The following is a 20,727-nucleotide window of genomic DNA, read 5'->3' as shown; positions in this document are numbered from 1 at the left end:
GGGGGTTGGGTAAGGCGGCTCTGTGCTGACGTCACTCCATTGATTCGGGGGGGAGGATCCCCTCCGTGCCGCAAAGTTTGGAGACAGTCTGCTGCTAGACGTGGGACACCGACACGGGATCCACAGGTAGGAATCTCCCGGCCGTCCCTCTCTGTCCCTCTCTGTCCCTCTCTGTCCCTCTCTCCGGTCCACCAGTGGTGTTCAATACACGGGCAGCAGGCAGCGATAGACGCAGGGAGCTGGGCTGATCTCTGTGCAAACTGGGGGAGCTCAACGACTCCGGGCTCGTTGCGCCCAGGTGCGTCTCTCTCTCTCTCTCTGTCTGTCTGTCTGTCCATCTCTCTCTCTAGATGTAAGTTGTTACCCCTGCACATCAGAACTGTTGATCGGTAATGGGCGATATGTTAGTGGGCAGTGTCTGGATATAAACTCCCCCAAACTTTTGAAAACAACTGTCATGCTAAGATCAGAGAACAGTAGCGCTGTGACTGGGACACATCCCCGGCTAAACAGCTGTTATTGTTTCAGCTTTTTACAAAACTTTGTGTGAATTGCTTTGCGCTGTTTTGATGAAGAGTGCAAGTGTACATGTGAGTGATGTGTGTGTGTGTATGTGTGTATATGTATGTGTGTGGGGCAGGACCGGTTCGGTGTGTCGCCTTGTCTGGACAAGTTCACCCCGCAGGAGAGAGGGAGGGAGACAGTGTGTTGATAAGTGAAGTGAGGATTTGAATTTGTGAGAGAGTGACAGTGTGTACTCTGTGTATATGGGTGAGTGAGTGAGTGTGAGAGACTGAATACAATGTGTATATGAGTGAGTGAATAACTATATGAGTGTGTGTGAGTATCAGTGTTTCTATGAATGAATGAATGAGTAACTGCGAGCTCTGTACTTGCTCTTGGTTAATTGCACTTATGACTGAAGAAGTATTTTGTCCTACTCGCTTTTGCTTTTCTGCGTTCTGTGAAGTATGTTTTGTCATAGCGGTGTCCCAGGGTAAGAGTTTGCAGCAGCGCAGCCTGGCAGCACAGGGTTAATCCCTCCATCCCTCCGCTCACATGACTGATGGGCAGCCCTTCCTCTCCTTCTTTTCTCTTTCTTTTTCTACCCCCCACTCCCCCGGTCACTCATTGTGAGCTTGTTATTCACGCCTCAGTCAGCCAACACAGCGCGATCCCCTTCCTTCTCTGCCCCCTCCCCCCCCTCGCTCTCTGGCCCTGTCTCTCTTACCCCATCTTCCTCTCTCTATCGCCCCCTACCCCCACTTCTCCACCTCTCCCAGCTCCCTCATTTTCCTCCTCCTCTCCCTTTCATCTCAGGCTCTGTCTGTCTTTGGCTGTATCTCCAGCTGTCCTCTATTCCCCGCTGTGCTGCTCCACCTGGACAGCATCCATAATACCGCACAGGTGAGAGGCAGACAGGAAGTGGAGCATCTCTGTTGGGCCCCGCTGTCCTGCTCTCTCTGTGCTCCCTCACCCCAGGTTTCTGGGTCAGAGGGCAGCATTCCCAGCCAGAGTCCTGCCTCTCTAATCAGATTTGCAGCTTTACTGGGGAGAAGGGTGCCACTTCCAGCCCAAAGCCTGCTGTGGCTCTGGGCATACCAGCGTTACACTCTGCAGAGCGCATTCACTGCGGCAGCGCTGGGTTTCCCACAGGACTCCCTCACCATCCGCGAGACGTACCTGCATGAGCATATGTGTCTGGCTCTGCGTGCGTGAGGGACACCAGGATCAGGGCCTGCTGTGTTGTGGTGTGCTTGTTTTTTTTGCTTGGTGTTATTTCTGTGGAGTTTTCTCTTGTGTCGAGGCAGTTCCAGGCCATGTGTGCTGTGGAGTCCCCAGGGGGACAGCAGTGGGATGCTCTACATACACTGAGCTCAGCTGCTCGGTGTGGAGATACTTCAAGTAGAGGCTTGTTCAGCGCTGTGGTTTACCCTTCCAGGAGCCCCTGTCCTTGGGCCCTATGGCACTGTCTCTCAGAGAGCGCAGTAGTGTGGGGCGGTGACTGCTGGCTGGGCTTCCAGGTGTGTGTGTGTGTGTATCATAGGGACAGCAGACAGAGTGGCTCCAGTCAGCCTGTTTCGCTCAATTGGGTTTAAGTAGCAATGCCTTCCAGAATTTCTTGAGGGCGCCCAAGTTTTTAACCAGGATCAAAGTGTAGAGATAACATCCTGCCATGGCCGTCACAGACGTGCACACGGACACGGAGATGCGTTTCTCTAGGGAATCGGTGAGAAGGCCAGAGGAATTCCACGGCACACGCCCTATCGCTGTCTATAGCCTGGAGGGAGGCAGTGAACTGTCAGTGTAACACCTGAACAAATATACAGAGAGAAAGAGAGGGGGGGAGGCGAGGTTAGGGAGAAGCACACCCAGAGAGTGGAGGGAGACGGAGGGTGTCAATAATGTACGGATGGTTGAAAATAATGTCAGACACGATATCTGCACTGCCATTAAAGAGTGTGTGTGTGTGTGTGTGTGTGTGTGTGTGTGTGTACGCTTGAGGATGCATGAAAGAGACTGAGAGTCTGTGGGTACGTTTCCCTCTGTGCGTGAGTGCGTGTGTGTGTGTGTGTGTGTGAGCGAGCAGCACAATAGCCCCTGTCTTGTAGAGACAATAGCAGTGATGAATGGAGGAGAGGGAGAGGGAGCAAAAGGGATAGTACTACCATTGATAAAGATGGAGAGATGGAGAGGGGGAGGTGTATTTGTTTGTGTCCTTGTGAACATTTAGTGTGTACTTCTACGTGCTGTAAATGTTAGTGTTGTGAGTCACTGGGTGTTTGTTGTGGCAGTGCTGTACAGGCACGCCTAGTATGCACCTTAGAGAGAGAGAGAGAGAGAAGGGGAGAGTTAACAGAGAGAGGTGGGGATCACGGAGAGTGGAGTGATGGAGGGGGAGAGTGACATCACCCTTTATCCTCTTTTTGGAGGGGGGGTATGTGGGTGAGAGGTCACAGGAGGAGGTGAGGGGGGCTGTGATTGGAGGAGAGCGCATTGTGCCCACAGACTGGAGATTTGAGAAAGTGGGAATGGGGGGAGAGAATGAGAGCGAGAGAAATGTGGGGGTAAAGAGGGAGAGAGAGTTAGAGTGAGGCAAGGGCATACAGAGGGAAAGAAAGAGAGATGGAAAGACAAGAGCAGTTCAGCTGCTTGGCAGGCTGTCAGGTTGTCATGCCATTCAGAGAGCCCAGTCACAACCTCTCCTTCTCTCTCGCTCTCTCCCCCCTCTCTCTGTGGGGTTACTCTCGGTTACTTTGTGCCCCTCTCTGAGAATGGGAGTTGTTGTGTACAGTGTCAGCCCTGGATACAGTGCCTCCTGTGTCTGTGTGTGTCTTCTTTTTGTGTGTGTCTGTCTGTGTCTGTGTCTGTGTCTGTCTCTGTCTGTCTGTCTGTCTTGCACCATCCCAACTGCACTGCAGTGTCATCAGCTCATGGCTCCCCCTCTTCCTCCTTCCCTCTCTCTGTACTGTGCGGACGAGTGACCAGCAGTAACCGAAACGCCTGTTCTATCTCAGCCAATCAGACTCCTTCGCTCTCATCTCAATTGCTCTACCCCCTCTCTCACTGCCACCCTCTCTCTCTTCCTATTTGCTTTTTTCCTCTCCCCCACTGTCTATCCGGTTGCGCTCTCATTCTCCCCTTGCTCCCTCTCTCCCTGCCCTCTCACTGTGTTTCCAACTCATTTTTCTCCAAACACCCCCAATCACCTTGCCTTACTCCTCTCAATGCCTGTCCTGCTCTCCCTCGCTCCCCTCTCTCTGTCCTGCTGCCAGTGTGTCTCTAAGCGCAGCACTGCCCCCTGCAGGTCACCGCTGTTTTGTCTTGCTTTTTAGACCACCCCCCCCCCCCCCCAAGTTTTATTTTATTGTTTTTATTTATTCCAGAACAATCATAAAAGAACGGTGTGATTACAATCATGTAGGGCTTTCCAAAACTATGAATCAGCAATACAGAACCTGTGGACCTCTCTGCTTCTCTCACATACTGTATTCCTGTTCCTCTTTCTCTCTCTCCAGTAGAGGAGTGATGCAGTTCCAGGACTGGCTACGCTCTCTGCGCTCCGGGGGGGGGGTGCGTGTCCCTGACGTGGAGGAGCTGCGCAGGTTCCTGCCCTCCTCCCTCTCTCTCTCCCTCTCCTCCTCCTCTCTCCTGGGTCTCGGAGCCCTGGCCTCGCTCACGGCCTATTGGCTGGTCACGCGGCCGCGCCCCATCCGCCCGCCCTGCGACCTGCACTCACAGTCCATACCTATAGAGGTGAGGGGGAGTGGGGTTTGATCAGTGTTGAGTATTGATCACTGTGTTTGAGGGGGTGTTTTGATCACTGTGTTTTGGGGTTGCCTCAGGGGGACCCCAGCTGCAGGCGCTCGGCTCTGCTCCCCGACGAGACGCTGCTGGAGTTTTACTACGAGGACACGCGCACCGCCTATGACATGTTCCTGAGGGGCGTGAGGGTGGCAGGTCAGATGGATCCACATACTGTGCTGTTTATACTGTACTGTGCTCCCTATACAATGTGCTGGGTGTGCGGGTATGCATGTGCGTTTCTGTTGACCGCGTGTCTCTGCACAGGGGACGGGCCGTGTCTGGGGTTCCGTAAGGCTGGGGAGCCGTACCAGTGGATCTCCTACAATGAGGTGAGTGTCTCTGTGTCTCTGTGCATCTTCTCCAGGTGTCTCTCGGTCTAGTCGGTGTGCCCTGCTGATGGGATCACTTTGTGTTCTTGTGCAGAGTGTCAATGACAATTCAAAGTCAAATTTATTTTCACAGCAATGGTGTTTTCATTTGTATTTACAAACGGGAAGATGGGAACAAAACAAAACTGTATTTTATTGGCAAACGCTCACTATAATTCACTGTGATTACGGCCCAGGACTCTACAATAATGACGGTGACAAGCAGAAAACATCATCGGTAAACTCATAATCACTGATATTATGACACACACACACACGCCAGGACAAGGTGTTGTTCTCTCACGCTGAGCTGATGCAGTGAGTCCACGCTGTGTGCGCTCAGACTGGGGGGTATACGCTCAGTACTCATGCACACCCTGCACTGGTCCGGTTTCTTTCTGGCAGGTTTACCGTGTTTGATTCTCTCCCTCTCTCTCAGGTGTGTGAACAGGCCCAGGTCCTTGGTTCAGGGTTGTTGTCTCGTGGCTGTCAGCCCGGCCCCCAGCAGGTCATCGGCATCTTTGCCCAGAACAGACCCGAGGTACACTCTTCCTCCCTCTGTATCACTCCATTCCTGTTCCTCTGCTCCTCCTCCCTCTATTCCCCTCCATCCTCCTCTCATTTGGGGTCCATCCTCTTCTGGTCTCATCCTCTTCACCCAGAACAGACTAGATACACTCCTTTGCCTCATACCTCTCTCCTTCCTCTCCCCCCACCTTCTTTTTTTAACAGTAACACAACTGCACAAAATATCACTGGATTGTTTCCAATAAAAAATATTGTTCAGATGTGATGACTGAGGGAGGGGTGGGCGAGTGCCAGGGCTTTGAGAGAACAGGCTGTAGTAAGTTAGTGTCTCTCCTGCTGTTGGTATTGGGTGCCAGGTGGGTGGTGCTGACAGGGTGTGTGCAGAGGCTGTGCCAGTGTGTTGTGAGTGACTCAGTGTCTCCCTCTGCTGTCTACAGTGGGTGATTGCAGAACTCGCCTGCTACACCTTTTCAATGGCCGTAGTGCCCCTGTATGACACGCTGGGACAGGAGGCCATGGTGCACATCCTCAACATTGGTGAGTACAACACAGCGCACACTGAAACAACACACACTGCACCCGAACTCTCACACGTATCCTCCACATCCATGAAGACACTGTGTAACGCACGTCACAGCACTGTAACACGCTGGCAGTGCTGACTCTGACGCTCTCCGTGTGTCCTGGCTCCGCCCTCAGCCGAGATCTCCATGGTGATCTGTGACAAGCCGGAGAAGGCGGAGTCTCTGCTGTCCAATAAGGAGCAGGGCCTGACGCCGGGGCTGGGCTGCATCGTGCTGATGACACCCTGCAGTGACGCCCTGCTGGAGAGAGCCAGGAACTGCGGCCTGGACATCCTGCAACTCGGCCAGCTCATGGTGTGTGTGTGTGTGTGTGTGTGTCTTTATCTGTCTCTGTGTGAGTCTGCTTTAGTGCCTGTGTGTCTCAGTGTGCCTCTATGTTTTCTGACCTGTGCATCTCTACCCTGTGTGTGTGCTTGTCTCTCCAGCCTGCGTGGGGGGTTCTGTGCACTGTTATGTTCAGTGTACCAGTGCGGGGGTGCTGAGTCTGACTGTGTCTTTGTGTTACAGGAGCTGGGCAGACACAATCTCCGGGAGCCTGTGGTGAGTCTCTCCATCAGGACAGTCTGACAACCTGCCACGGAGCTGACCTGTCTCACTTTCTCCCCCTCTCTCTCTCTCTCTCTCTCTCTCTCTCTCTCTCTCTCTCTCTCTCTCTCTCTCTCTCTCTCTCTCTCGCACTCTCTCTCTCTCATATTCAAAGTGCTTTATTGGCATGACCAGTATTAAATATTGCCAAAGCATTAGTAACAGATGTCAAACAATTTCACATACTGTATACATACACATTCAAAACCATATATTTCACTTTTTGGTTTTGTACATTGTTTGGAGGAGGATCTGATTTTGTGTAGCGAACTTGGACTGGCTTTTGACAATGATACCTGTATATTATAATCAATAAAATATAGGCATTGGCCTGTGAAACAATCGTTTCCACGTCTGATGTGTTGTCCCCGCTTAACAGAGCTACATTATATATTTACACACACACACACACCTATGACCCACAATTAACAGTAATAAACAGATAAATTTATATAAAGTTAATGGAAAAATAAATGTAAACCGTAATAAAAAGTAGACCGAGTAGTTCAAATAATAACGATAACATAGATAAATGGCAATCATGACATCAAATAAAATACAATAATTATAATTGTATTGTCTCTCTCACTGCTTCTCCATCTCTGTCTCTCTGTGTGTCTCTCTCACCGCTTGTGTAGCTGTCTGTCTGTCTGTCTCACTGCTTGTCTGTCTGTCTTGCAGCCCCCAAAGCCAGAGGACCTTGCAGTGGTGTGCTTCACCAGCGGGACCACAGGTATGTTTGGTCTATATCCCAGTCCATCCCAGCTGTGAGAGAGTATGTGTGAGAGTCTTACTAACATGTCTCACTCCTCTCTCTCGCTGTCTCTCTCTCTCTCTCTCTCTCTCTCTCTCTCTCAGGGAAGCCCAAAGGTGCCATGATCACCCACGGCAACATCGCCTCCAACACCTCCTCTGTTATCAAGATCCTGGAGGTCAGTCTTTCCCTCTCTCCTCCCCTTTTCCTCTCCATCATCCTTCCCTCTGTCTCTCCATCCACACTCATGGTCTACTACTTCCCCAGGTCAAACACTCACTTAACCTCTCTCTCTCTCTCCCTCTCCCTCTCCCTCAGGGGTCATTTGTGATCCGCCAGGAGGACGTCTCCATCTCCTACCTACCACTGGCTCACATGTTTGAGCGGATGATCCAGGTAACCCCCCAGTGTGTGCCTGTGTTTGGTATATTGAACTGTAGGGACAGTATGATTCCTTAAGCCTGGACTCTGCCTCCAGGTGTCGATGTTCTGTCACGGGGCGAGAGTGGGCTTCTACCAGGGCGACCTGTCTCTGCTGATGGATGACATCAAGACCCTGCGGCCGACCTTCTTCCCAGTGGTGCCACGCCTGCTCAACCGCATCTACGATAAGGTCTCGCACTCTGCCCGACTGCCCGATACACTGACTGGCAGACTGACACACTGGATGATACGTCTTCTCATTTCTGTCTGTGTGCTGGTGTGTGTTGTGTTATGCAGATCATGGGCTCTGTGGGCTCTCCGCTGCGCAGGGCCGTGCTGCTGTACGCTGTCAAGAGGAAGCAGGCCGAACTCAGCAGTGGTGTGGTCCGAAACAACAGCTTCTGGGACAAACTGGTCTTCAGCAACATACAGGTCTGACTGAGACTGAGAGTGACTGAGAAACGATATTGGAGACTGGGAGGTCTAACGCTGTGCTGGTGACACTGCTGTCTGTTTGTAGGCCAGTCTGGGTGGGAATCTGCGGTTCATCCTGACCGCGTCGGCACCCATCTCGCCCACTGTGCTGTCCTTCCTCCGCGCCACGCTGGGCTGCCTGGTGAGAGTGCTGAGCTGTCCATCTGTCTCTCTCTCTCACTAACTCTGCCTGTCTCCCTTTTTGTCTCTTTCTCTGTCCCTTTATTATCTCACCCTCTCTCTGTGTCAGTGGTGCGCTGAGTGATCAGTGTCCGTGTGTCCGCAGATCTTCGAGGGGTACGGACAGACAGAGTGCACGGCTGGCTGCACCTTCTCCATGCCAGGCGACTGGACTGCAGGTGAGGGGGGCGCTGAACTACCCGTTTGTCTGACTCTGCACATCTGTCTGGTGGTGTTGTTGCAAGTGTCTGTGTTTGTTAGTTGTGCTTGGTCTCTGTCTGCCAATATATCTGTCCGTCCTTCCCAACTAAGCCCTCTGATCCGTCCGTCCGTCTGTCTGTCTGTCTGTCTGTGCCAGGCCACGTGGGTGCGCCGCTGCCCTGCGCCATGGTGAAGGTCTCTGACATCCCTGAGATGAACTACTTTGCTAGCAATGGAGAGGGAGAGGTGAGAGAGAGAGAGATCGGGGAGGGTCGATAACTGAGCCACTGTTGAAACCTCCTGTGGTCCGTTGCAGTGTGTCTGTGTGTCCTGAGTGTCCGTGGAAGTGGGCAGTCTCTGTGTGCACATCTGTATGAAGTGTTTGTGTGCAGATCTGTATTAAGTCTCTGTGTGCAGATTTGTATTAAGGGCCACAGTGTGTTCAGGGGGTACCTGCGCGACGCCCAGCGCACTGCAGAGGCTCTCGACGCTGACGGCTGGCTGCACACTGGAGACGTCGGCAAGTGGCTCCCGGTGAGACTGGCTGATACACTGACTGATGTCCAACATTAAAATAGAATACGTTGTCAACTAAACATGAACTCAATCTTCTCTCTCTTCCCCCTCTACCCGTCCTTCTTTCTCTGCTCTCTCCCCTCTCCCTCTCTCAGAATGGTGTTCTCAGAATAATTGACCGGAAGAAGCACATCTTCAAGCTCTCTCAGGGGGAGTACATCGCGCCGGAGAAGATCGAGAATGTCTACACACGCAGCGCCCCTGTACTGCAGGTGTTTGTGCACGGCGACAGTCTGCAGGTACCCACACTCACACCGACATTGATGTTATCGTCAATATTGATCGTACTGATTTTGATTTTAATATGGACAGTGATTTTGATGTTGATGATGACGCTATTGATAATGACACAAATATTGACACTTTATTCAGATCGATGATTTTTAAATTGACAAATATTGAAACTGGCTTTTATATTAACTGATTTTGAAAATAATACTGATATTGAACCCCATATTTTACTATTTTTCATATAGCTACTGATCTGAATAACAATGCTGCTGATACTATTTGTGGTGCTGGTATTGTGGATCCAGCCGCTGTGAGGTGCTGATGATAACGTGAGTGTCCTGTCTTTGCCCCGCCCACACCATGGTTCCTGTCACCAGTCTCACCTGATTGGCATCGTGGTTCCTGACCCGGAAGTGTTGGCGCAGTGGGCGAGAGAGAGGGGCATCGTGGGATCGTATGAGGAGCTCTGCAGGAACCCGGTAACATTCACAAACACACACTGACACAAATGCAGCAGCAAGACCAGAACTACAACCACAGAAACAGAGGGACTATAATGAACTCTGCAGCAGAAAGTCAATGTTTGTGGTGGAGGAGTTTTACAGAGTGAGGGGGCAGTTTTTTTTTAATACCGTCTCACTTTCTCATTTTCCCTCTCCCACTGCAGGATTTGAAGAAGGCAGTGTTGGATGATATGACTGTGATTGGGAAGGAAGCCGGGCTGAAGTCATTTGAACAGGTAGAACAGAGTCTCTCTCCGTGCTGTTTCTCTTTCTCCCCTTCCTCAATGCATCAAGCTACTGCCTCTTTCCTTACTTCCTTCCTTCCTACCTTCCACCTTTTCTTATTGCCCCTCTCTCACTCTCCGTTCACATTGGGCTCTGTCTGCAGGTGAAGGCTGTGTTCCTGAGCAGCGAGGTGTTCAGTGTGAGTAACGGGCTGCTGACGCCCACCCTGAAGAGCCGCCGGGCCGCCCTGTGCCAGGCCTTCCAGACGCAGATCCGCCAGCTGTACGGCCAGAGCGCCCTGTAGAGCCACTGTCCTCCTCGGCCCATCTCACCTCCCGCCTCACTCCTCTGCTCCCTCATCCCCATCGACTCTCACGCCCCCGCCCTCGGTATCCCTTTCGCCGGAGATCATGGGTGATGGTTTAGTGTGTCCAGTAAACCTTTTCACTGGGAGTCCCTCCCTCTGCCATGGGTGTTGTACTGAAAATACTAATTAATGTCTAACTCTCTGTGGGCATCTCTGTACCCCCAGCTCACCTAAGAGCAGTGGGGGCGGTAGTGAACCGCAGTCCTGTAGGCCAAGTGTGAAGAGCTGTCATGGGAAAGCAGTCCAGGATCACTCCCCCTGTAGAAAGGGTGTCATAGATTTTACACTGCCAGGAACGGAAACGGGGATGTGTGTAAATATATATATAGTATGATGTATAAATGGGTGACTGGGAGGTGATGTCTGAACAGAGGGGCGGGAGGCATAACTGTCTATGTGCTATTGTGGGAGTTAAACACAATGGTTTCTTTTAATGTTTAAAACACTTTAAAATAGAATCAAACTAAATAAAATAATTCTGATCTGTCTTCTGGTTTGTTCTTGGGTGTAAGGGGGGACTTGGCAGAGGGGAGTGTAGGGCTGCGCTCAGCTGGGACGTGGCATGTTTTACTGCTGTAGAGAAGGGTGCAAATAAAGACTGTACAGAAAAGAAGTTGTATCCTACAGAAAGCTGTGTTTTTCTTGCTGAATTTTGTCTTGGGGAAACAAGCAGATGCAAGTTATTTAAAATAAAAGGTTTTTGGAATTCCACAAATACACTTTACCCAGGGAACAATCCACTCCGGTGTGAAAGATCGATGGGATGGGAGCCATGAATAACTAATCACAAGGAGATGGTGCTCTATGGGTTTGTAGACTGAAAGACTGCACCCCACTATTACCCCCATATTGACTGGCACCTTGGCACTCCCTGCTCCACGACACAGGAATGCAGGGCAGCAGGGATACGTAATGAAAGTAATACTGATCAAACAAAGCAGCTTTATAAGTTGGAAATAAACATTGAACATGCAGTTCCAAGTGGAACATTTCAAATATGTTATTAATCGGAACCAGTTGCTTGGGACCTTAACGTGATTTATTTTTTTACAAAAGAAATACTGTTCTCCGCTGGTCTCTTGAGAGACTCCTTGGAAGACTGACTCACTACATAAAGCAATAAGACCGATCTCTCAAGAAATAGGAGAACCTAAAAGAAGACAGTCAAGACCAAAATACAAAAATACACCAGCTGTGCAAAACAGTGGGGAAACATAATGCTGAAGATGTAAGAACGTTTAACAATAACCTAATTGAAAATAACTGGACCATCAAAAATGCAAAATAATGCCTCCAAATAAGAATCGAATGAACATCGCAACAACAATCAAAAACAAAAATGCGATTATCAGAAGAGCGAAAGATTCTACAAAAACCTATATAGTAGTGATGAGAGCAGTAAGGAAGAAGAGGTCTCATCGAACACCAGTGAAATACCAGACGTGATTCTAGAAGAAGCAGGCCAGGCGACAAAGATGAAAAATGGAAAAGCACCTGGAGGTGATGGAGTCACAGTGCAGAACCTAAAAGAAGCTGGAGATGAACTTGTGAAGATTCTAGCAAAATGTTTCACAAAGTGTCTCGGAAATAAATACCAGATAAATGGAACAACACAAATGTCCTTCTCCTTCACAAGAAAGATCTGAAGAACTAGAGGCCCATTAGTCTACTTCCCATCCCGTACAAAGTTTGTACAACAAACTATTCACAAAGAAATTAACACAATCGCCTTCAAGACACTGGAAAGCTGTAGATTCCTCTGTGTCTGGGCTTTGCGGACTACGAGAAAGCATTTGATTCAATATACAAACGCAGTCATCAGGGCTCTAAACAATCAAAACACTGAGGAAACACATATACTGCCTTTAAAATATAGCTACACCAATGCTACATCAGCATTCCGACTCCACCAAGACTCCGACCAGATCAAGATTTTCCAAGGAGAACGTCAAGGAGACACAATCTCTACAAAAGTCTTTATCGCAAGAGAAAAAGGAATCAAGTTAAAAAGAGTGCGTTTGGAAGAAACCACACACTGCTGAAAGGAAATCTACCAAAGAGAAAAGTACTTGATTTGATACCAAGAAAGCTGAACACAGGAATGCTTGTGCAGTGATGCCACCAATACCTCTACTAGTGATTTGCAGCACAAATATTTGTTATTTAATCAGGCCCTTGGTTCACATATTTTACAGCATTATAAACTGGTTGTCCAGCGCTTTAGCTCTACACAGGTTTTTATGCGTACTTACAATACAGAAGGACAGCTATAACATTTACAACAAACATAAGGAGTGCACTGTATTGTTAGTCATCTCACGCTTCATCAACTTACCAAAAATAATTGGTAACGTCACCAGACGTTACAAGATCTGACAGTAGGGTGCAAGTTATTTTATTTTATTCAATTTCAGCTATTTCATATTATAGATGTGATGTGTTTTTATTCAATTAGACGGAACAAATCCTTTCAAATGTTCATATTTTATTCTTTTTAAAGTCAAAGTATTCAAATCTTACAAAACACAACCGTATAATAAATCAAGGACAGGCATTTATGTTTATATAATGAACTGCAGTATAAATCATTAACACGATAATACATGCAACTTAAATTAGCAGTCTATATATCAATTTCAATATACTTAATGAGATAGACTGAAGAGAAAACTAGATTTAGTCTTGTTCTCATGTATATTGTAGTTTTTTTTTGTTTTGTTTTGTTTTTTTAACTTGTTTGTGCTCCTGTAAGCTATGATAAAGACATTTGATAGCGATTTTATCTAGTTTCAAAATATAGTTTTCAGTCAATATGAAATATTTTTGTATCAGGTTACTCCAGTCTAAATGATCAAACAAAGAAACAAAATGTCAAAAACGAATGAGGCTAAAAATAACACGGCTCCTCAACATTTTAAAAATATACATCATCATGAGGTTTATTATGAACTATTGAATACGGATTTTGTTTTAAACATGTATTACACTGTTCAGATATTTGCATAATTTATTGGTTTCTAGTGTTATTTATTGTAAAACATTAAGGATTATTTACTATTATCAAAGAAAGGCTAAACCAAAACACACAAAACAAAAAACTGTCAACATAACGTATTAACACTGTTGAGATATTTGCATGATGTATTGGATTTCAGTGTTATGGTATATTTTTGCATAACTGTTTATTGCCTAGGAAACAAAAATGTACTGTATTTGAGACTGCTGTACCAAAATTCAGTTTAATTATGGGATATAGGTATTTCAGCACTCAACACCTGGTCAGCCCTATCAGCCACCCAAAAAGCCAGAATGCATCATAGGAGCATAAGCTATACCCAAAAACTGAAACACACACTGAAAATGCTCTTCATTAAGACCCATAACAAAACAAAAAATAAAACCCACACTGAATACAAAATACAATCTGCTCATTGAGATGTGTTTCTGGTTTCTAATTAATTTATGTTGTGTTGTTATAAAAAGGTAATGTGCCGTTAAATACAGACTCTTTCACTGGCACATTAAGAGTTTATGACTTCATTACCAAACGGAAACATTACAAATTGAATAATAGGAACATAACTTTGTTCGTTCTATTCTGATTAAAGCATTTACAAGGAGATTGCTAACTACCTCTGTGAAAGATAAAATCAAATAAAACAAATCTGAACCAAGTGCTGGGATTAAAATACAAAACACTTTAAAGCCAGAATGAACTAAGTGCATGAACGCCCAACTTTAACCCTAGGAGAATACTAAAGACCCATATAAGCCTCTTGTTTTAGAAGCATCTGCATTGTTTTAGTTATCATTTGCACACAGAAGTAGCCGGTGTGTTACTTTAAGGCATTTTATTAAGTAAACAAGTCAGAGACATATTTTTTTTAAACAAATAAATAGAACAAAACCTAATTGACATGAGGTGAAGTGAAGCAGATGACGCCGGGCCCTGTGTGTCTGGACGGACTGCAGCATTGGCATCGCAGTCTCTGTAAATAATAACAAAAACAAAACTGCCGCACCAACCTATACTGAATTGTAAGCATTTATACATGAATCCCCTCTCGAGGACTGACATAAATCATGGAGAAAACTAAACCAAACCAAGTCGTATCGGTGAAGAGTTCCAAACTTGCAGACGAAGCAGCCCAGTCTTCGCGTCCGCAGTCTTAATGCAGGGGCTACAGCTGTGTCACCAAGGCTTCAGTTTTGCCAGCCAAAAGGAGCTTCAGCCACAAACCCCCCGGACTCGACTGCACCCTCTTAGTCATCGTCCTCCTCATCTGAGTCCATCACCCTTCGCCTGTTGAACTGAAGCAGACAATCATATCTATTAGCGACTGGATCTGATTTTACGTGCGTGTCTAACCATGAAGAACTATACAATAAAAAATAAACAGAGACGATGTAAGGCAAGCTAACGCAGAGGAGCTGGGCATGAGTGGTACCGACTGATGTAGCTAGAATTCTCCTAAAATGTGGTCAAGCTCAGATAAACAACACAATTGTGATCCAATGTGCTCGACTGACAACTTTCCTATGATGGACTATAAATGATGCATTGGATCCAGTGTGCAATGCCCCCTTTAAGGGCCCGTAGTTTTAATTGTACCCCTGTCTTCCATCGCTTACCTTGACTGTGGTCTTCTTTTCCGTTTGCTGGCTGACTTTCTCAAGGATCTCTATCAATCCGGTTTCAGAAATCTGATGATGCAAAACAGGAATAAACTCTATCTGTGGAACAGTTACCCAACAAGCGATGGATTGAAACAGACCGATCCACAGCCGGTCTCAGAACAGATTCACATCATCGGAATCAAACTGAGGACACTCGGGGGCAAAAAAAAAAGATGATCTAAAATTATGAATCACGTAATCGGTGTGTGATTATTGAATCGATTATTCAATTTCAATTTTATTGCAATTTTTCACACCCTGGCAGTAATATGGAACAGTGGACCAAAGGGACACGTCTACATGCTTCTGCCCCACATTAATATGCAATGTAGGAATCTCAGACAATTACAAACAGCCCACTAGGTGTCAAAATTATCATTATAGAAAATAAGCTGGTGTAATTTTAAAAGAGAGATGACAAAAAAAAGAGTCCCTGCATTTCTCTGACCTTTCCCCCCAGCTGTCCGAATCGAGCCATCTGGATGAGGTAATTCTCCACCGCTTTGGCTTTCTCCGGCTTCACCAGCGCCAGATTACTCACTGTGGACAGAGAGCACACACACCTCTAAGACAACAACCAGCGCACTAAACACACTACACAGCACTGGCCAGGTGTGGAGGGTAATTAATGGGCCACTAGTCTATGTATTCTGCTCAGGGCTGGAGATTTATTTCATTTATTTTGAATGATGTTCAACTAAATACGATTTTCCCTAATTCAAGTTTTTCCACCCAAATCAATTTCAGTTTTAAGTGTATTATTCAAATAAGTGTATATGAGGCAAATTCATTTTGGGTTGAACTGTAAACTTGAGCAAATGGAGTTGAAAGCAAGTTTTGATGGATGGGACCTCCTCTGCTAGGAATAGACTTTTTGTAAATCACATTTTTGTTAAGAGGGGGAGAAAAGAAACACTGGGACACATCAAATGTTATCTGGGCCAGTAAAATTATTAGACAAGTACTTGAACCCTGGAAAAGGATGCACAAATTAGTTCGCTGTGCCCAATCAAAACTGCACGCAGGCATGCGAATACTCCGACTTCTCTGACGACCTGTTGTGCGGTCGTGAAGGTAAACACGATTACACATGATTCCATTCTATTTATGTTACTGTCAACACAATTACACTGAGATGTCTGTACGAATGCGGTTTTGCCCAATTCTTGTTTACATGGTTGTTTTATTATAGTCTATACTTATGTATTGTTTACAAATTCAATTTCAACGTTTTGTTTATTATTACGTTTAAAGACATTTTCTGTGTTGTTGTTTTACTGTAGCCTATGCACTTTTCAGCACTCCTCTGTTGCTATATAAACCGCTTTATTTTAAGTTTTGTATTGCTTATTTACAGTACAATGCCATTTATTTAGATTGTATTGGTAGCTCATATGATTTATTTGACATGACTGGATTCATATTTATTTACCTTTCAATATAAATAAAAGGAATATGGTGGTGGTACATGAGCCTAAAATGACGGCGGTTCTAGTGTTAACATTAAAAGATTGTGGTAACGTTTTTCAAGCCACAATTTGTCGTAGTTTTCTTTAAGAAGGCCTATGCCACTGGGGCACAGGCTGTCAGTATCAACATGACTGGCATCACAAACCATCTACCAGCAAGTCTGAGTGGACGACCCAAGAGCAGCATTTAGTGGCTGCTGCAAGGCTGTAATCTGGTGCCTTAGTGGTGCCACGCAGGCAGGCCTGGCTCTCAAACTAAAGGGGATAAAGTCCCTTGTTGGATGCCTTGATCTCACCTGACCCCATGTCTAGCCTGGCAGTAGAGCAGATGCTGAGGCAGCAACAAGCAAACATATACAAGGAACCTGTGCAGGAAATCTAAAGCGCTGGCACCATCTAGTGATGATTACAGAGAACTGATGCCCAACTGATAGACCACAAAAATACTTTCAGAACATATATATTGCATCATGTGCTTCATTTCACAATATTTATAACACCCTTCCGGCACTTACTCAAAACACGTGTTCAGACTCTACCTGTAATTTAGTCCTTTACTCTCCTGTACGTTAGCACTTTACAATGTTTTATCATACTACTTGCCTTGCATTACTAGTACTTTATTTATACTAGTACTCGTATTGTTATTTTGATCTCCCCTATGCTCCCTTCCCCTCGGCCCTTGAGTGTGACCTAACATCTTGTCTGCACTCAGCTTTTACAATCTAGGATGTAAGACCTTGTATATTGTATTCACTTGTGTAAATTGGAATTTGTAAAATGTATTATGCTTTGAATTTCACTGTATTATGTAAATCTGAATTTGTAATGTTTTATGCCTTAAACTGCACTGTATTTTTGCACTTTGTATTGTGCTTATATTTTGTAAGTCGCCCTGGATAAGGACATCTGCCAATAAATAAATATTATTATTATTAATAATAATATCCAACAATTTGAAGATTTCTACAAGTCCACCTGAAAACTGAAGTATGTTCAATCTTGTATGACACTGTGTGGGGCTGGACACGGCATCTAGGCTTACGAAAACAACAAGAGTGGTGCAAAAGTGTAGTACTTATTTAAATGACAGTGTGCGAGTGCCCTAAACAAAACAGACGTACCAAACCCAAATCATAGCCTAGCTCCTGCATAACCTAGACGTACTACATGGATGTAGGGCTCTATGAAATCTACGCTGCTGAGAACACGGACGGAATCACAGAATTAAGGGGGAAAAAAACTGAATCAGGCACTAGAACACATTACAACCAAGTCAGTACAAACAATATATGGATATATAGCTGTTTAAATACATTGAAATAGTACAGTGTTCTGTATAACAAGAGGCTTCACGAAACACGTACCATGTGAACGCATGAAAAAATTATTTGTCACTTTTCAGCCACCATACACAACCTGTAAAAACTGTAAAAAAGCACTGCCTCTCGTGCCACTTCACACTTGCTACTGTAGCTCCCGGTATCACTTAAGTGAGAACAACCTATAGGTTATCATTTATAGTTTCTGATATGTCAAAGCGACCTTCACTCACGTCAACAATTAAATTACACTCTCAAGAGCAGTTAAGATTTGTCGGCTATTTAGTTAGGTATTTGCAGAAGTCAGTGCAGTTGCTCAGAGTATGTTTGACCAGTGGAGGGTCATTCCTAGCAACAACAACACTAAGTCTGTTGCTTTGCACATTTCAGCAGCTCTGACTGGGTATTTTAAACGGTGCATTTTAAATCCTGGAGGTTCTGTTGGCAACAAAATCTCAGTTTACACTCACACTGACAATAAAGGTCATTGTAATAGTGTACAGGTTTATGCTCTGCGATTCACACATAGGTCAGATTTTGGATTTAGTTTAGCCCCTGGTTAATCAAAGCAACGCTGGTCCTTAAGAGCTGATGGGATTGTTCCAAATGATCGTTAAATACCTGAATGTAACAAAACAACCTGCTTAATTGATCAGAATTAAATGTTTCCAATTAAAGGTTAATAAACTGATTTAAAAGGTGACATGTTAAAACTGCTAGATTTAGGCTGTACAAGACCTGTGGTTTAGTAGGAAGCGTGCATTTTGTCAACTGTGAGTGTTGTAGTAAATGAAGCTGATTGACAATTGGATGGGTACAGAAGCCTTAATAACTGCATGTCATAACTACTGCATCAACTCTTTTCAAACACTTAAACTTGTGACACAAAAACAAGTGATTTCTCATTAAAGGATGGCATGAAACTGAAGTGAAGAGGTAAGGGGAATGCCGTGAAAATATACTTACATCTGGCCCGCGCAGACTGATCTAAGACTTGTGCAAGAATCGTGTTTCTCATATCAGTTTCTCTGTTTAAAAAAAGAAATTAACATCAACCAAGTAAACCTAGGGAGTTTAAATGATCAGTACACTAAATATAATGTCAATCATCCACTGTATGTTATGATTAAACTAGGACAGACAGTTTATTGTGTTCGGCAATGTGAAAAAAAGCCATTATTACCTCTGCTTGGCCTCCTGTTGAGCCTGTGGATCACCGCCAGATTCCTATGAACAAAAAAATAAACACTTACTTTCCCTCAATGGCATTTGTAAAGAACTCCAGAGAAGTTGACAGCAAATGTGACCAAAACACTCAACAAACACTAGTCCCTTACTACAACAATGCCATGCTTGCTACTATAACACAGAAAACGTGTTTTGTATATCATTATCATTATTATGATGGTATATAAAGCCTTGTTGTTGATTTATAAACGTAGCAGAGACAAAGCACAATTCATTTATCAGCCCATTGCAAAATATCACAACCAATATCACACTGAGGCTCACAGAGCATCTGATTTAGTAGCATTAACAGTATTATCCAGTGCATCCAAGTTGCACAAATCAAGTTAAATGTAGTTTAAGGGATTTGCACAAAACTACCTTAATGCACTCAAGTCAATATACTAGTTTGGGAAAAGCTACTATATTTATGCTAATATTTAAGGAATTGTATGCATTTGGCAAGTGGGGTAGATTGTAACTGTAACTATGTGAACACATTGTTATATTAAAAACATAACTGAAAATTAAGAACCACTGTGAGCACCAAGGACCAGATTGTGGGCCAACAATGGATGAAAGCAGGACTAACTGTCACTGCACAGGGTCCACACAGTGTTTATCTGCAGGGCCACCCAGCTCTTTGCCATTGCACTGGATGAACAAGTTATGTTTGTGTAATAAAGCAGAAGTTCCTGCATGAAAGCAGCACCAAGTGATCTAGGACAAAGTAAGCAAGTCTGATAAAGCACTTTACAGTGTCCCAAATTGCAGGGACAGTGTAAGCTAGCAAATCGCCTCAATGACCATCCCATTCTCTTCTTACCGCATCCATCTGGCAAACTACCTAAAAGAGGACAGGGGCAGGAATTCAGGGCAACAAGGAACCACAATGTGTTATAGTCTGTACCTTTATTAGGGGAAAAGGAAATAGCTTTTCAAATGTGCAACTGATGAAGTCTTCTGAAGCGGAGATTGACAGGAGTTCCTCCCTAGTAAGTTACTTTGTCTGAAGCAAAAGCCTCCCACTTCATCTCCACATTGGTAACGACTTTTCAATAATAATAAAAAATGCGTTTTAAAAAACACAAAGCGGTTTGATTGACAGAGCAATCCCTGTTGTTATGAATTATTGTCATTGTGTCAAAGTGCTGTATGGTGCGGCTCCAGCTTCCCTCCCATCTGCAGTTCTGCTGAAACCTATAAGTGAATTGTCCGAAATTAAACTAAAAGCAAAGAATATTCAGAACAGAATTCCCAGCATTCCAAAGAATTCTAGAAAAGCACGACACGAAGCTAAAAAAAAAGGGTCATATTTCAGCCATCATCATAGCATTTCTACACCCTTAACATCTCTGCGGGTAGAAATGTGTTTGACTAGTCTTTATTAGTTTAGGTCAGGCAGTAGCAGCGGCTCTAACGCCATCATGTCCACCAGCACGGCTGTCACAGCTCGGTTAGGCCTCCGCGCTGCCAGCGTAGTGAATGAAATGTCGGAGAAAACCGTGCTGTAGCCTGGCTCTTCCTCCCACCTTACCCCATGCTTAGACTGCAGCTCGGCCATCCGCTGCCGCCTGATACCTTCCAGCTCTTCGTCTGCCATTGTTGGATGTCGGGGAAAATCACACTTTCGCCACTAACGTGAAATCCGGATCAGGCAGGGCCCCGCTGCAGCACAGGGACGCTGAATCGAGCACAGAATCATCGAGCGCTGCCAGGGCAGGG

At 45.4% G+C, this 20,727-nt stretch overlaps 2 protein-coding genes across 5 annotated transcripts; one reads left to right on the top strand and one right to left on the bottom strand.

Annotated features, from left to right (window-relative positions):
- Positions 1-37: 37 nt before the first annotated feature.
- On the top strand, positions 38-10,920 carry acsl2 (acyl-CoA synthetase long chain family member 2). Of its 4 annotated transcripts, none has more exons than XM_066714140.1 (21): positions 38-126; positions 4,020-4,257; positions 4,347-4,461; positions 4,573-4,637; positions 5,116-5,217; positions 5,642-5,741; positions 5,904-6,082; positions 6,296-6,328; positions 7,055-7,106; positions 7,232-7,305; positions 7,446-7,523; positions 7,606-7,740; positions 7,848-7,982; positions 8,071-8,166; positions 8,311-8,383; positions 8,563-8,651; positions 8,823-8,939; positions 9,077-9,220; positions 9,590-9,691; positions 9,880-9,951; positions 10,104-10,920. In XM_066714140.1, the coding sequence occupies exons 2-21, from the start codon at positions 4,030-4,032 to the stop codon at positions 10,242-10,244; spliced, it is 2,130 nt and encodes a 709-aa protein (XP_066570237.1). In that variant the 5' UTR covers positions 38-126; positions 4,020-4,029; the 3' UTR covers positions 10,245-10,920. The 4 variants fall into 4 exon arrangements, with proteins under 4 accessions (XP_066570237.1, XP_066570238.1, XP_066570240.1 ...); XM_066714141.1 differs by having other exon boundaries at positions 49-126; positions 4,023-4,257; XM_066714143.1 differs by lacking the exon at positions 38-126 and adding an exon at positions 138-298 and having other exon boundaries at positions 4,023-4,257.
- A 3,223-nt stretch (positions 10,921-14,143) lies between these two features.
- pdcd5 (programmed cell death 5) lies at positions 14,144-20,716 on the bottom strand. Its single transcript, XM_066714139.1, has 6 exons — positions 20,540-20,716; positions 18,959-19,002; positions 18,742-18,803; positions 15,433-15,524; positions 14,940-15,011; positions 14,144-14,618 (listed from the first exon to the last, which is right to left on the bottom strand). The coding sequence occupies exons 1-6, from the start codon at positions 20,603-20,605 to the stop codon at positions 14,571-14,573; spliced, it is 384 nt and encodes a 127-aa protein (XP_066570236.1). The 5' UTR covers positions 20,606-20,716; the 3' UTR covers positions 14,144-14,570.
- Between the last annotated feature and the right edge of the window lie 11 nt (positions 20,717-20,727).

This window comes from Amia ocellicauda, chromosome 9, assembly GCF_036373705.1.
Source record: "Amia ocellicauda isolate fAmiCal2 chromosome 9, fAmiCal2.hap1, whole genome shotgun sequence".
In the NCBI taxonomy this organism is placed as follows: Eukaryota; Metazoa; Chordata; class Actinopteri; order Amiiformes; family Amiidae; genus Amia; species Amia ocellicauda.
This window is presented reverse-complemented; position numbering and strand designations above follow the sequence as displayed.